This window comes from Zeugodacus cucurbitae, chromosome 4, assembly GCF_028554725.1.
Source record: "Zeugodacus cucurbitae isolate PBARC_wt_2022May chromosome 4, idZeuCucr1.2, whole genome shotgun sequence".
In the NCBI taxonomy this organism is placed as follows: domain Eukaryota; kingdom Metazoa; phylum Arthropoda; class Insecta; order Diptera; family Tephritidae; genus Zeugodacus; species Zeugodacus cucurbitae.
Window position 1 is genome coordinate 45,561,082 of NC_071669.1, and position 14,586 is coordinate 45,575,667.

General features: G+C 32.1%; 2 protein-coding genes across 6 annotated transcripts in view; both read left to right on the forward strand.

Moving 5' to 3' along the window:
• LOC128921527 (uncharacterized) overlaps nt 1–14,586 on the forward strand; it is a 225,529-nt gene that overhangs the window by 189,121 nt on the left and 21,822 nt on the right. The gene's annotated exons all lie outside the window — the stretch shown is intronic.
• LOC105221050 (calcium-binding protein E63-1) overlaps nt 1–14,586 on the forward strand; it is a 123,288-nt gene that overhangs the window by 79,789 nt on the left and 28,913 nt on the right. For all 5 annotated transcript variants that reach the window (XM_011197704.3, XM_011197702.3, XM_011197706.3 and 2 more), the window contains one exon: nt 4,398–4,541. In XM_011197704.3, the coding sequence (XP_011196006.1) occupies nt 4,398–4,541 (144 nt within the window). The remainder of the gene's footprint in view (nt 1–4,397; nt 4,542–14,586) is intronic.

Sequence of the window (14,586 nt, forward strand, 5' to 3'; positions counted from 1 at the left end):
GGAAATTGTTTGTCTTACAGATTTGAAACTTTCAATTTCAAGCAAGCGAGTTACGTACTTTATAATCGAAAAGTTTAGCAATTGTAGGAAAATAAATAAATTATAAAACGAGGATAATACAAATTATAAAGGGTGCTTCTTTTAGATATACTGAATTTGTATATAAAAAAATTAAAAAATTAAAAAACATTAAAAATTAAGGAAGCATTGAATACTATCAAATATATATTAAATTATAACTAATTATATATAAAAACATGCCGAACCAAGTAGTTGTAAACAAATGAACAACAAAAACTGTTCAATATATAAATATATTTTCTAAAATAAAATTGTGCAGACAGTTGGCAACTCTTCTCAATAATATAGAGGACAATATTTCTTAAATATGATTTTAAGAATTAACATATAGTAATATATACTTTTTTAGATTGAAAAAACTTTGAAAACTAGTTTCAACAATGAGCTTTAGTTTGATACCTACATATATATACATATGTATATTGAAGGGTTTTCAATACTCTCGCAACATGTTGCACAGAATATTATAGTTTTGTTCACATAACGGTTTGTGTCACCAAGAAATAAAAGAGTTAGATATGGGGTTATATATACATATATAAATGATCTGGATGACGAGTAGAGTTGTAATTCGGAAAACTAAACTCACTAACAAAAAACGTCAGAAACACTTAATTTTACAGAAGAAATATCAGGAAGAAGCTGCACTCAGATATTTTTACAAAATGGAAAATGGGCGGGGCATCCCCCACTTATGGGTCAAAAACCATATCTCAGGAACTACTCGACAGATTTCAATGACGATTCGGTATATAACACTTTCTTGGCACCCTGATGACACGGGTGAAATATGGGCGAAATCGGTTCACAACCACGCCTACTTCCCATATAACTCAATTTTGAATTCCATCTGATTCGTTCACTTTATAATATATACATTAAGAACCAATGAAGACATCGGAATAAAACTTTACACAAATATTGTACTTTACCCTTGAGCTGTGACCTCACTTGTAGAAAAAATTGTCAAAATCGTACGATGACTTTTTAAGGCCCCTGATATCGATTATGAAGAACTCAGTTCCTAAGGGTAATTTTTCACCGAAAATATAGGTATGTATATCTCTCAAACATTTTAATGTAATTCATTCCCTCTGAATTTTTTTCTTATAACAGTTTGTCTCTGTACGAAAAAAGGGTTAAAATCGGTCCATAACTTCCCCCAGATCCCAAAATCCCAAATATAGGTAATATAAAATTAATTCGATTTATTGTATCTTGGTGGTGAAAACGAGTGAAATCGGTTTATTAATTACCTCAGTCCCCATATGCTATTTATGATGATTTTCGTTATTCTATTGAATTTTATGACGAATATATGGATTAAATTGTGTTATCTTTATAAAATTACATCAATAAACTGCGAGAGTATAAAATTTTCGGTTGCACCCGAACTTAGCCTTTCCTTACCTGTTATCTTATTATTTTCTTTTGCCAGCTTTAAAATGAAATGACCTTAAATTGTGAAATTTCCATAATCTTCATTAAAAATTGGATTACCTTATATTTTATATAACAAAAAAATCTCACACACTTACGTATCATACATATCTATAACGATGTATCTGTTCAATAGGTGGTGTGAAAAAACTATAAACTTTAATTATCGCCATTCAGCACATTTTACAACACAGACACCTTTAATACGCTCAGCTATGCAGGATTTATTACACCCATCTTATGGTTATGCGTTAGGTATGCGTTAATTATGTGCGAACATACCTGTGTACGCAAGGTCGAGGTCATTTAAAGTACACCAACAAACATAGCAAACAAACTTGGTGCCAACAACTACTTGGTACGAGTAAAACTTCCAGTTAGTGAAAATCCTGTCAAGTAAATAGTTGATTGTTGTAGGTGATTACTTTCCGAGTGTTTACAGTGTTTTATGTGTGTGGTACTTATGTGTGTGGATGAATATGTTTTTATTGGTCTGCTGCGTGTTGATCGATTTGTTAGTTGTCTATCAATGAATGAACGGAACACTATCAACTGTTACTTTGTTGCTTGGTGAATTAGCACTTACATGGAACTGATTGTACATATGTACGCATATATTTGATATAAATGGAGGAAATATTTTTTTTTTTAAATATATATATATGTATATACTTTTTTTTAAATAATATATTTATTAAAACAATCCAAGTAGATGGTGCTGCCAACTCAGTGGACATAAATATCTACGAGCACATTAAAAAATCCTGAGGATTCATTATTTAATATACTGTAGCAATAAAATTTTGTATTTGTCTTTTTCTTCTGAGTTCCAATATAATACCTAAGTATTAAGTACTCACATACCACTTTTATTAAGTCGTACTACTACCACCATATGTAATACTGCGCGCATAGTTAAAGCCATTTATACCCAAAATAAAGATGATGGCTCACGACATTGCCCGGCATTTAATTCAGTTGGTAAACTCAATTTGTACGAAAACGCTTAGTTTGCATGCGCATTTGACTGTTGCATATACATGTTTTTATACTCGAACCAACTTGTGATTTTTTATTGCCATAAATAACAGTAATAACAATTTCATTGTTCTTAATAACTGAATATTCAAGCTAGAAAAATATGTGTCAGCGTATAATTTTTCGTTTTAGCGGGACTTTTGGCTATTAATCCAGTTGATATGGATCATAAACCAGTCCAAATGGATTAGAAAAGGAACACATTTACTTTTATAAGAAAGAGTGGAGCATACTGAACTTATGACGACATTGATGTACAGTATGTACGCGTTATAGGAAACTACTAAGAACTAAACTAGTGGATTTTTGTTGTGTTATTATTAAACAAAAATATTATATTGGATTGCCAACAAATATTTATTGTAATTTCTCTCACTGAAAAAGATAAAGAAACATTTTAGAAATCTATTGTATTATACTGATCATGATCGTAAATTATTAACCCTCATATTAAAATTAGCTATAAATTATGATTACTGAACTATCTACATAATTGAAAAAAAAAAAACAATTTTAAATTAAAATTAAATATTTTGTGATCAGAAATTTCAGTACAGTTAACTCCATACATACAACTTCCAACTATTAAATAAGTACTATAGAATCAGAGCTCTATACATTGCGCAAATACTATAATCCTATGTATTATCCACAAGTCTTTGTCCATGGCCTTTAATCGGCTCACTTTAAGTAGAGCTGCACCTCAACAAGCATACCACCGGCTACCAAATCGCATTCGTAGAACGAAGTAAGAAGTTTGGCGAAATAATAAAATAGTGAAAAATGCGTAGCGGAAAAATGTAATAGCTAAGCGGTCCAACGACCGTAGATTTACGCAGCAGACCAAACGTTCGTAACGCGACGGAAACATTACAGTTAGAAATGCTGAAATAATGAAATAAAATAAAATGATGTATTTGAAGTGGAAATGCCGGCGCGACTGGCATATAAAAACAAAGTTTAGCATAAATAAATATACAAGACGAAACAATTTGCATGCAATTAACATGGCTAAAACAACATTGCCAAAAACATTTGCGTGCGACTACAATCGAACAATACAGGAGGCGGATGAATGGAATTCATATATACTAATCGCTTAAATATGTGCAATGAACTCGAAATGCCCAAATTTGGCGCAAGATGCCGGTAACAGTAAAATGTATAAATTATAAGCTAACGCTAGTTATAACGAACTAGTATGTTGTAGAAATGCGTAGCGGCACACAAGCGAGAATTACTAATGAAAAGAAACATTGCGAGCATTGTAGAGAATACATTTCACACATTCAACAGCAATTAATTGCATGTATTGGATGTGTGAGTTGTGCCGTGTGTACGTTGAACACGTTGAATTAATTTTCTATTTTTTTTTGGAAATATTAAGAGAAATCTACGAGTATATGCATGCACACAAGGAATAAATTCCAACTAGCTACATATCTTTAGTACATTTTCGATGTTACGTATACGCTCTGTTGGTCCGTGTCTAACACAGTTTCGTAGCTGCACACGTGTGCTTGTCATGTATAATAAAAAGGCACTATTTCTGTGGAACTCTCTTTAAAGTTGCACAAATGCTTGAATGTTTTATATTTTATATCAAAATTTTATAGTTAAATAATTATTTTCATATAATAAATGCATATGGTAAAATGCTTTAAAAATCATAATTTAAGATTCAAGAGGATTTTTTTTTTAAATATTTACTAAAAATTACAAAGTGGAAGAGTGGAATAAGTACTTTTACATACCAAGAATATGATCTATTTCATTACTCGTTAATATTTTCTTAAATTAGTTAAATTCTAATTTCTATTATTTTCTCTTTCTTACAGATTTGCGAACTGCATTCGATCTCTTAGATAGAAATCGTGATGGGCGTGTCACAGCAAATGAGCTGCAATTTATGTTAAAAAATCTGGGCATAAATGTGCGAGACGAAATCATACACGATCTCATACGTGAGGCAAGCCATTCTGGTGAGTACAATTATAAATATATAAATAAATAAAGTCAAGGTCAAGACTTAATTCAAGTGATACACTAATGTCTTCATGAATCGATTTTTAAAACTTAATTGTGTTTAATTAATTTTAAACTAAAATACTAGCATTAAATATCGAATATGATTGAAATTCAATTAATGCATTTAACTTAATAAGCAGCAATCAGCAACAACTGCATTGAAATGACTTCTTTGTCAATGAAAATTTATGCAAAGTAAGAGCAAATGTGTATAATTTAAAATAGCTTATGTACATACATATAAATCAAATGTGAAATGACTTTTTCCCATTAATTATCATAATATTGTCGCTAGACATGTGAAATAAACTAAAACAAACGCAGACAGTTGACTAAATTTGTTTACAAATTGCAAAACAGTTGACAAATTCACTGCTGACGTGCGATAACTAAAACGATTGAGCTAACAAATTTGTGCAATTGCAATAATGAATTATAATATAATCTACTTGTTGAAGTAAACTTATTAATTTATGTTATAAAGGGTAACTGGAATTGTCCTCATAGACTTTTGACTTTACATATCCCCAGAGGGAACTATAACAAGATGGTGTGATACATCTTGGTGGCCAATCGACCGGTCCAAAACGTGAAATTATCTGCTCACCGAAGTGTTCGCTCAACAAATTCATTGATTGCTGTGATGTTTGGGAAGTGGCACTGTCTTGTTGAAACCAAATGTGGCCGAGATCACGAGCTTTAATTTCTGGCATCAAATAGTTGGTTATCATGGCGCGATAACGGTCGCCATTGACGGCTACGTTCTCGCTGGAATAATTTTTGAAGTAATATCGACCGATGGTTCCACTGGTCCACAAACCACTCCAAGTCTTTGTTTTTGAAATGGATGAAATGGCAGCTCTTGAATCTCTTCAGGTTGCTCTTCGTTCCAAATGCGGCAATTTCGCTTGTTTACATACCAATTTAGCTAGAAATTGTCCTTATCGCTGAGCAGAATTTGACTCGAAAACATTCTTTACAGATCGTGAATTTTCGTATAAAATTTAATAATTTGTAAATGCTGTTCAGGCGTGAGTCTTTCCATGACGAAATGCTAAACCATACTCTACAAAAATAACATGACAGCTTGACACGACTCACGCTTGATCTGTCATAAAAGGCTATTGAAAATAGTATCTCTACTTGCATCAGCCTTTATATGTTGAGGTATATACATATGTAAGTATGCTGTTTATGATGGAAAGTGCAAAAAATAGTATAAAATATAAAAAAAATTAACATTCCTTTCTGTCTCCCTTCAAAAATATAGTTTCTGGTCTATGCAACTATGTCTTTCAATTCTATTCAAAGTTGAGAGATATTAAAAGCAATATTTGCTTCCAATAAAGCAATATTATAAAGTAGAATAAAATATCTAAGAAGACTACAAACTAGTTTTAGAATATACTTTAGTTAAACTTACCTATATTAATCTGACTTAATAGAAAGTAAAACCACAGATAGTTTTACAAACGATTTCATTTTGTATGAAATACTTACAATGAGTTTACACAAAATCTGCTAAGTAATACTTAACGAAGCACAAGCATTTCCCACGTAGCAGTTAACGAGGTGTTAAAGGGCACATTGTACGTATTTGTACTCGTATACAGTCGTCTATGGCATTTCTATGGTGCAACAGTACCCTTCACTGTCACTTTCAGATTGTTGCTTGGTAATCGTATTCTCACGCCATTTTATCTTTCTCACTGGTGCTACAGATTTTATGATGCAATTTGTTTGCATTTCACTTTTTGTGGTTGACAGTTTTGCAAATTTATGAGTGCTCAGCAGTACAAGTTCACAGAAATACTAGAAGCATACACACTTCCTACTGCAACTTGGAATCACTAGCATGCAGCTAAGATGCATAAATTTAAGCAAACTATATATTTAAAGTCATTTGACAACATTTTGTGAAAAGTTTATGAATAATTATAAGTGTTGTTTGCTTGTTAATGACAATTATTCGTATATGCGCATATGTACATATACTATTTATGACTTATAATTTATAACTATTAACAAAAAGTTTGCCCGCTCTTAAAAGTATGCTACGTTTATTATATTTATTAGTTTTATTTTTTTTTGGTAATGCTTGGTTAGCTTAGTTGAAAGTTGCGTGTAGCAATAAAATCTAATTTTATGACAATTGTGCCTTTCTACTATTTCATTTTAAATACTTTGCGTGCACACATGACGTTTGCGTCAAATTTAAATGGTAGCAATAACGATAAAGTGTTAATTATGCAAATTTAATGTGTGGGACAAGTGTTATTATATTTTTGTAATTACCACAAAGTGTTTAGTTTTTTTCAAACACTTTATTTTGGTTACTTTTTTGAAGCTTGCTTATAAGAGAGATGGTTATGATATAATTTCTGATTCCTCTGTCTCATTGGAATTAAATATCAACAATTAAATTGTTAAAGGCTAAAAAATTAAAGTATTAAAGTCTGAAGAGTAAAATTTCCAGCTTAACTCTTTATAGGTTGTAAGTAATTTTGTCTCCTTTTGTAAGCATCATTCCATTTCAAATGAATTTCATTTAGTATTTGTAATTGACCATCCAATTCTAATCCTAAATCTAACCCTACTCATGGATATCGTACTCAAATGGTAGAATACAGCTTATATTAAAGCGGGATTTTCAGAACTAGTTTTTTAGAAAAGTACACAAAATTGTACTTAAAGTTAGGTCATGTGCGATTTCGCTGATACCTTCTTCCTTATAAAAGCCCAAACAATATTGCGAAATAATTGCTTCTTGGCTAAAAGATAGATACTTTCGCATAAAACAAGAGGATGCATACTCAAACTTGCAACCGATAGAAACGGGTGTTCCTCAGGGAAGCGTGTTGAGGCCAATGCTTTACTTGCTTTTTACAAGTGATATTCCACTGACTCAGGTTATGTGACAGCAACATTTGCGGATGACACAGACCTGTTAGCAGCAGGAGAGTCAACCTCAGTATCTACCCTTCGAGTGCAAATAGCAGTCAATGCAATTATTAAATGGGCTTCCAAGTGGCGCATTAAATTAAACGATTCCAAATCAATGCACGTAGACTTTACTTAAAAAAACATAATACTATCCCATTTATATAAATCGTACTCCTGGTACCACATCATAATAATGTTAACTACCTAGGAATCACCCTAGATGCTAAGCTTCGCTGGAAAGAGCATACCAGGAACCCTTTTTTCCTGAGCTTAATATAAAATTTGCTAAGTTTTACCATCTAGTTGGTAGGAGATCCACCCTATCAATCGAAAACAAGCTGTTTATATATAATCAAGTACTAAAGCCAATTTGGGCCTTTGGAGCTCAAATATGAAGTTGCTCAAGTCAAAGCTGTATTGTCTGCATTCAGCGCTTCCAAAATAAGGTACTAAGAAGTATAGTTAATGGTATGCTTAGTATGTTAGATCTGCTGACCTTCACCGTGATCTTGGTGTGAATTCAGTAGAAAACGAAATAACAAAACTTGCAAAGACTCACGAAATGAGGCTTAGACAGCATGCAAATGAAGAGGCATCCAGACTCATCGAAACTGCTGAACGAGAAAACCGACCGAAACGTAAAAGGCCTTCAGACTTAGCAAGGCAAATGTAGCAGCAAATGACTTTTTCTAACATTTAGCTTTTAATTATTATTTTTCAACTTATTAGAATTGAATTCTTGTTAATACAGTAAAAGCTCTTTATTCGCGGGGTATATGTTCCATAAATATGCCGCGAATACAGAAACCGTGAATACGGTATGGTAATTTATATGGGATTATATGGGATATGTTCCTAGGTGACAAAAAAAAAACAAATAGGTATATAAAAAAATTATTTAATTGAATTTTTTGAACATTTTAACTAATTATCTTAAGGCTTAGGTAATGATTTGAAGAATTTTGTAATTTTTTCTTGCAGTTTTCAAAAGCTCCTTCAACTCAGACTGATACACAACAGTCGCATTAGCAATTTGTCTCTTAAAAATTAGACTTCGTTCCATAGACGGACCAATGTTCATAAAGAAATCGCAGAGCTCATTTGCCATTCTTAAACCTTCACTAAGATTTTTCAAATTGAATGTCACGTCTCCAGTGCTTGTTGAAGCCTCTTCTTCAATAGGTTGTGTTCAGTTCCATGCGAGCCCCTTCTGTATGGAAATATTACCAAAAGTTCAAAAATATTGCGAAAATGGTGGAATATTTAACATTTTCTTGTAATAAGATCTATTTTACTTTTTTATTAGTCCATTCGACAAGAATATTGGGTTGGATACCTATTGAAATATTTTTATTATTATGTATGTGCTTATTAGATCCGCGAATAAAAAAATGTTTAGTCGCGAATATAGAAATTGGGTCTCATTTTTTTAATTATTTTAATGTATTTAATCATTACACAATTAGTACAATTATAAAAAAAAATTTAAAAAGAAATGCAATCTGAAAGATTTTAATGATATGATAGGCATTTGATTAATGTTAGAGTTATTTTTTAAAAAATAAAAAAAATTATATATATATATAACTTTGAAAACTGAAAGAAATCGATACTGAAAGAAAGTAAATTGGCATGTTACTGTGGTTAGATTAAATGGTTGTCTGTCGACGCACCTAGTCCTTTGGGAGGTCCATTGTGCAACCACCAGGACTCCCCTGGAATCCCCTAACACTATTAAGTACTATTTGAAACAGCCTGTGATCTTGATAAAATTATAAAAAAATGTATTTGTTAAGTGAATAGTATTCAAAGTGATATCTAACAAAGTCTAAAGAAGATGTTGTAATATTTAGTATGAACAAAGTGCTATCTGAAAAAAATATATTTTCTCAATTATTAAAATATTTCGTTGAAAATATTTATCACTAAATGAATCATTTTTAATGATTAAGCGGAAGCGGTTGAAAACTCATATTTAAACTCACGTTACTCATACGCCATGTATTCCATGGAATTTATGCAAAGCGAAAATGCTTAAATTAGAACAGAACTTTTTAACTCTTACCCATGTGGCAGTAATGCGTTTACCACAGCAATGTCGGCAGCAGATGCTTAAATGCTTTAACCTCGCCATCACAACGACTAATTATCGCCCGCGGCGAAGTCTTCATGCACAAAGGCTAAAATGGTAAAACAATTTGCGTTTCACTTAATAGCATGGCAAAGGAGAATGCATTATGAAAGACTTTGCGAAAATGCCGGAAATTAATCTTTCAAAAGTTAAGATTTATTGGCAGAAGATGTTTGTAGAATTTGCGGTTTTTAAAACAACATTACTGCTTAATACATTATTATAAAGGCTGATGGGCAGATAAAATATTGAATATAATTAATTATAAATTTTGTTAGATTTATGTTGTATATTTATAATAATAATTAACTATTACAAAGCAATCTTTAATAAAAACATATTATTATTAAATAAAATTATTTCGATAAAAAATTTAAAATTCTTGTAGAAGAATGTTGATTCACCCAGTAAATTCAAAAGCACAGCTAAAGGTATTTCACAAATATTTTTTTTTCTTTTTTCCACCGACATTTTCCAGTTGATTGACTTATAAATTACTTCTTCTTATTCGCTCGCTCCATCAGCTTTCGATTGGCGGTAATTTTTCTCTTTCAGAATGTCTGTCAGCCAAGTTGTATGAGGAAATTGAATACCATCGGTGCACATTTTTAGAACATACATCGTGACATGTACATGATTGTTGATGTATTGTACATATGTATGTACATCGTTCAACAAGTTCAAGCATAGAAAAATGGCTGTTGTTGACATCTGACTGTTTTAAGGTTAAGTGACAGCGTTAACACCAATGCCCGAGCATATACGGGCATACTGAGACACAAAGACATATCGACATTATTGTTCATGTGCGATTTAAGTGATTTAATATTTGTCGATACAAATATGAAGCAAGAAGTGGAAGTAATTGAATTTTTATATGCAATGCAACAGTGTTAAAGTGGATATTAATGTAATATCGAGCAAATATATGCAAAATGAAAGAAGTTAATTTATATTTTTATATGGTAATTTTTAAACCAGTTAATTTATAATCTTGATGCTGATTTTGCTAGATTTGATTTCAAATTTCGCATTTATATTTTCTCTACCTCTCTTTATTCTCTCCAATTTTTGCTGACTTTCCTACTGTCTTTATCCAACAATCAGTAACCAAAAGCAACGCTAAACATTCATTAAGTAGCTATAAAGGTAATATTATCTGGGGGATGCAATCAATTTGCTTTTATGTACGAACACTGAAAATAAAATTTGACGCGTCCCACCCGAATATACATAAAATATTTGTTTGTATGTAAATATGTAGCCAAGTTAGGCGCATGGTCAATTGAATGGGTGGCTAAGAGGTCGGAAAAGTGTTTTATATGTTAAAGTGCTTTGACCATATTCAAACCGAGTAGGCGTTGAAGTAGAGGCACTTGCATACGAAAAAGTGTATGTATATAAGTATGTGCCAATATGAACATTTGTTCAACTTAGTAACTGTTTGTGTTTACTTAATTTGTACAAATATTTGATTTATTAATCATTGTTGTTGTTGTGGCGAATAAAGTACGCGAAGGCGTTAGTTTTATGTATCTCATTTAGAATTTGGAGACAGAGTCCAATACAAACCGTTTTAGTACGTCCTCTTTGTCAATATAGCGAATTGCGAATAGAAAAAGAAAGAGTAAAGAATTTATATATATATATATAAATATATATATATATATATTTGGCGTAAGAACCGCTCAAGCGATTATAGATGGCTATAAAGAATTTATATATACATATTATAATATTTGTACTCCTTTTCTCCTTTTTGTTTATATTTTGTGTTCGTTACATCGGAATACTACTGCACTTGTTTTTGTACATACATAAGCACAACAACATATAGGCATTCATAGTTTCTGCAGAAGTGATTGCTTTGATAGCAAATCATCCTCTTTGAAATCGTATTCACAGCACGTTCGGGGTCAATCGCCACTCAAGTGTTAAAAGACGTTTGTTATATCTATATTAAATTGCAAAAATATGTATTTCTTGATATAAATATGAGTGAAATATTTTAGCGCATATGATTTGTATATATATTTCATTGGAAAGGATTTTATTTTATATACATATATGCTCATTTATATAATATACACTCACGCATTATCAAAACGCAACGTCTAAGATGGCTCGACCACGTAACGAGAATGGAGAATTGTAGAGGTACCTGCATTCATCACTAAAGCAAGAGGAGACAAGGGCTTATAGCGCCAAAAGATGATGATGATATACACACTTACAATGCACAGTGGTTCCATTTCACAATTTTTTGTCAAAATGTATACCGTTGTATTTTTGCGCATCAACGTCATATAAGTTTAACAATCAATTTTGTTCACATAACGGTTGTTTGTAACACCCAAAACTAAACGAGCTGACGAGACGAGTTGAATGTCTGTCTGTCCGTCCGTCCGTCCGTATGTCCGTGCAACGGATAACTTGAGTAAAAATTGAGATATCTTAATGAAACTTGGAACACGCATTCCTTGGCACACTGAGGAGGTTGCTGAGCAAAATCGGACTATTGCCACGCCCACAAAATGGCGAAAACCATAAACTTATAAAGAGTCATAACTAAGCCATAAATAAAGTTATAAAGGTAAAATTGGAATAAAGGATCGCGGCCCCGCCCCCAAATCGGTTATTTGTATATATCTTACAAACCAATGCAGCTATACAAACCAAACTCTCTTACGTACCCCACCACACACCATGAAAATAGTTGAAATCGGATAATAACCACACCCACCTCCTATACAAAGGTTAGGTTTGAAATTACTAAAAGTTGGTTAATTCATTAACGAAAAACGTCAGAAACACTAAAGAAATAGCAGAATTCCTTCTGCTGCACTCAGATTTTTTTTACAAAATGGAAAATGGGTGTGGCATCGCCCACTTATGGGTCAAAAACCATATCTCAGGAACTACTCGACAGATTTTAATGAAATTCGATATATAATATTTTCTTGACACCATGATAACGCGGATAAAAAATGGGCGAAATCGGTTCACAACCACGACTATTTTCCCTATAACTCCATTTTGAATTACACCTGATTCCTTCACTTTATAATGATTACTAAAGAACCATGAACATAGCGGAATAAAACTTTACACAAATAGTGCATTTCACTTGTGAAAAAATTTTCGAAAAACGACTATAACTTTTCAAGGCCCCAGATATCGAACATGTTAAACTCAGCGCCTAAGGGTAAATTTTAACCGAAAATATCGGTAAATCTCTCATATAATTTAATGTAATTCAGAGGAAATTGTTTTCTTCTAATAGTCTGTCTCTGTTCCCAAAATTATTAAAATATCGGCTCATAACATATCCCTGCTCCCATATACCTAATTACATATAGGTTTAGGACAAAAATACGGTGGGCTTTAGAAAAATTAAGTGAGCGTATAGTCTTGGATATAGTGTACCTTGCTGGTGAAAATTAATGAAATCGGTTTGGGAATTACCTTAGCCCTCATATACTATCTTCGTTATTCTATTAAACTTTATGCCGAATATATGGGTCAAATTGTGTGTTATCTTAATAAAATTTCTTCAATAAATTACGAGAGTATAAAGTGTTCGGTTGCACCCGAACTTAGCCTTTTCTTACTTGTTGACTATAGGATGTAGACATCCGATGTGGTAAATTTTGTTTACTATATATTTAACATATTTTTGTAGATTTTTGGGGAAAATTTCATAGCCCTATCTCAAAGGGAAGTATTTGAAGCTTCATAACAGTTTCATTTGTATGAGATTTGTTATTATAATATTTTTTTGATAAAAAATTAGTTAAGGGGCAAAGATCCACTATTGATGCTTTGAAAGAAATGCATATGACGAAATTAGTTTTCAGTAAACATTTTTGACAAACGTATATAACTCTCTTATTTTAGTCTAAAGGCTAAATTTCTTGTATGAATCGGACTACGAATCGCCAAGGTTTCAATACACAACTATTATTTCTTTCTCAGCTATTTTTCATTGATATCCTATTTCTACTAATTTTCGTAAATACCAATCAATTAAGAATATTTGAAAAGGGCATTTAAGAATATTTGCAAATTTTAATAAGATTTTTCGAAATATTTCAACTACTTCAAACGCTTCTGGAACCGACAACTAAAAAATAAGCCAAAGGCGTTTTTTACGATGCCACGATTACGTCATTTGAAGTTGCTTGCGCCTACAACGCTCGTTATACGTATGTATGTGGGTATGAGTAGGTGCCGCGTTGCGTTTTCATTATTGCTGCGCCTGTGTCGCAGCAGAATTTTTGAGCTGCTATAATCGTGTTTATCCTTGGCAATTTGCAAGAACTGCCATGCCGTGCTGGTAGCATGTTGCCGGCTTTGCGTTAGCGTAACCGTCGTCAGTTGTCTGACGCATATTTATGGTATACGCGTATTGCGAAAGCGCGAAAATTTAATTTTCGCTTTGTGCTTCGACATTGCATATTCGATTGCGTCACAATTTATATGGACACATATAAAAATATATAGATTTCTCAATTGACTCTAAACTAATTAGGTGTTATTGCGTAAACTGTTAGTTTTACTCGTATTTATACACACGGGCAAACATATTTATATTCTCAGCACGTTGGTGTCGCTAACAATCCGCAATAGACTGCTGAGCGCGCCTACGCTGCTTAATATGTTTCAAATTGCAACTAGTAATCACATACAATTGAAATACGATGCAATTATTGATTGATAATATGGAAATTTTATACACTACTGGAAAAAATTAAGGGATCAAAAATAAATTCCAAATTTTTGGCAAATTTCAACAGGCCGTAACATCGAAAGAAATGGTCGTACAAGAAATCGATAAAGAAGGAAATTATAGCTCCAAGTGTCTAGTTTTTGAATTAGACATTTTTTTCCACATTTTTGCTCCAGAAAAATCTTAAATTTAAAAC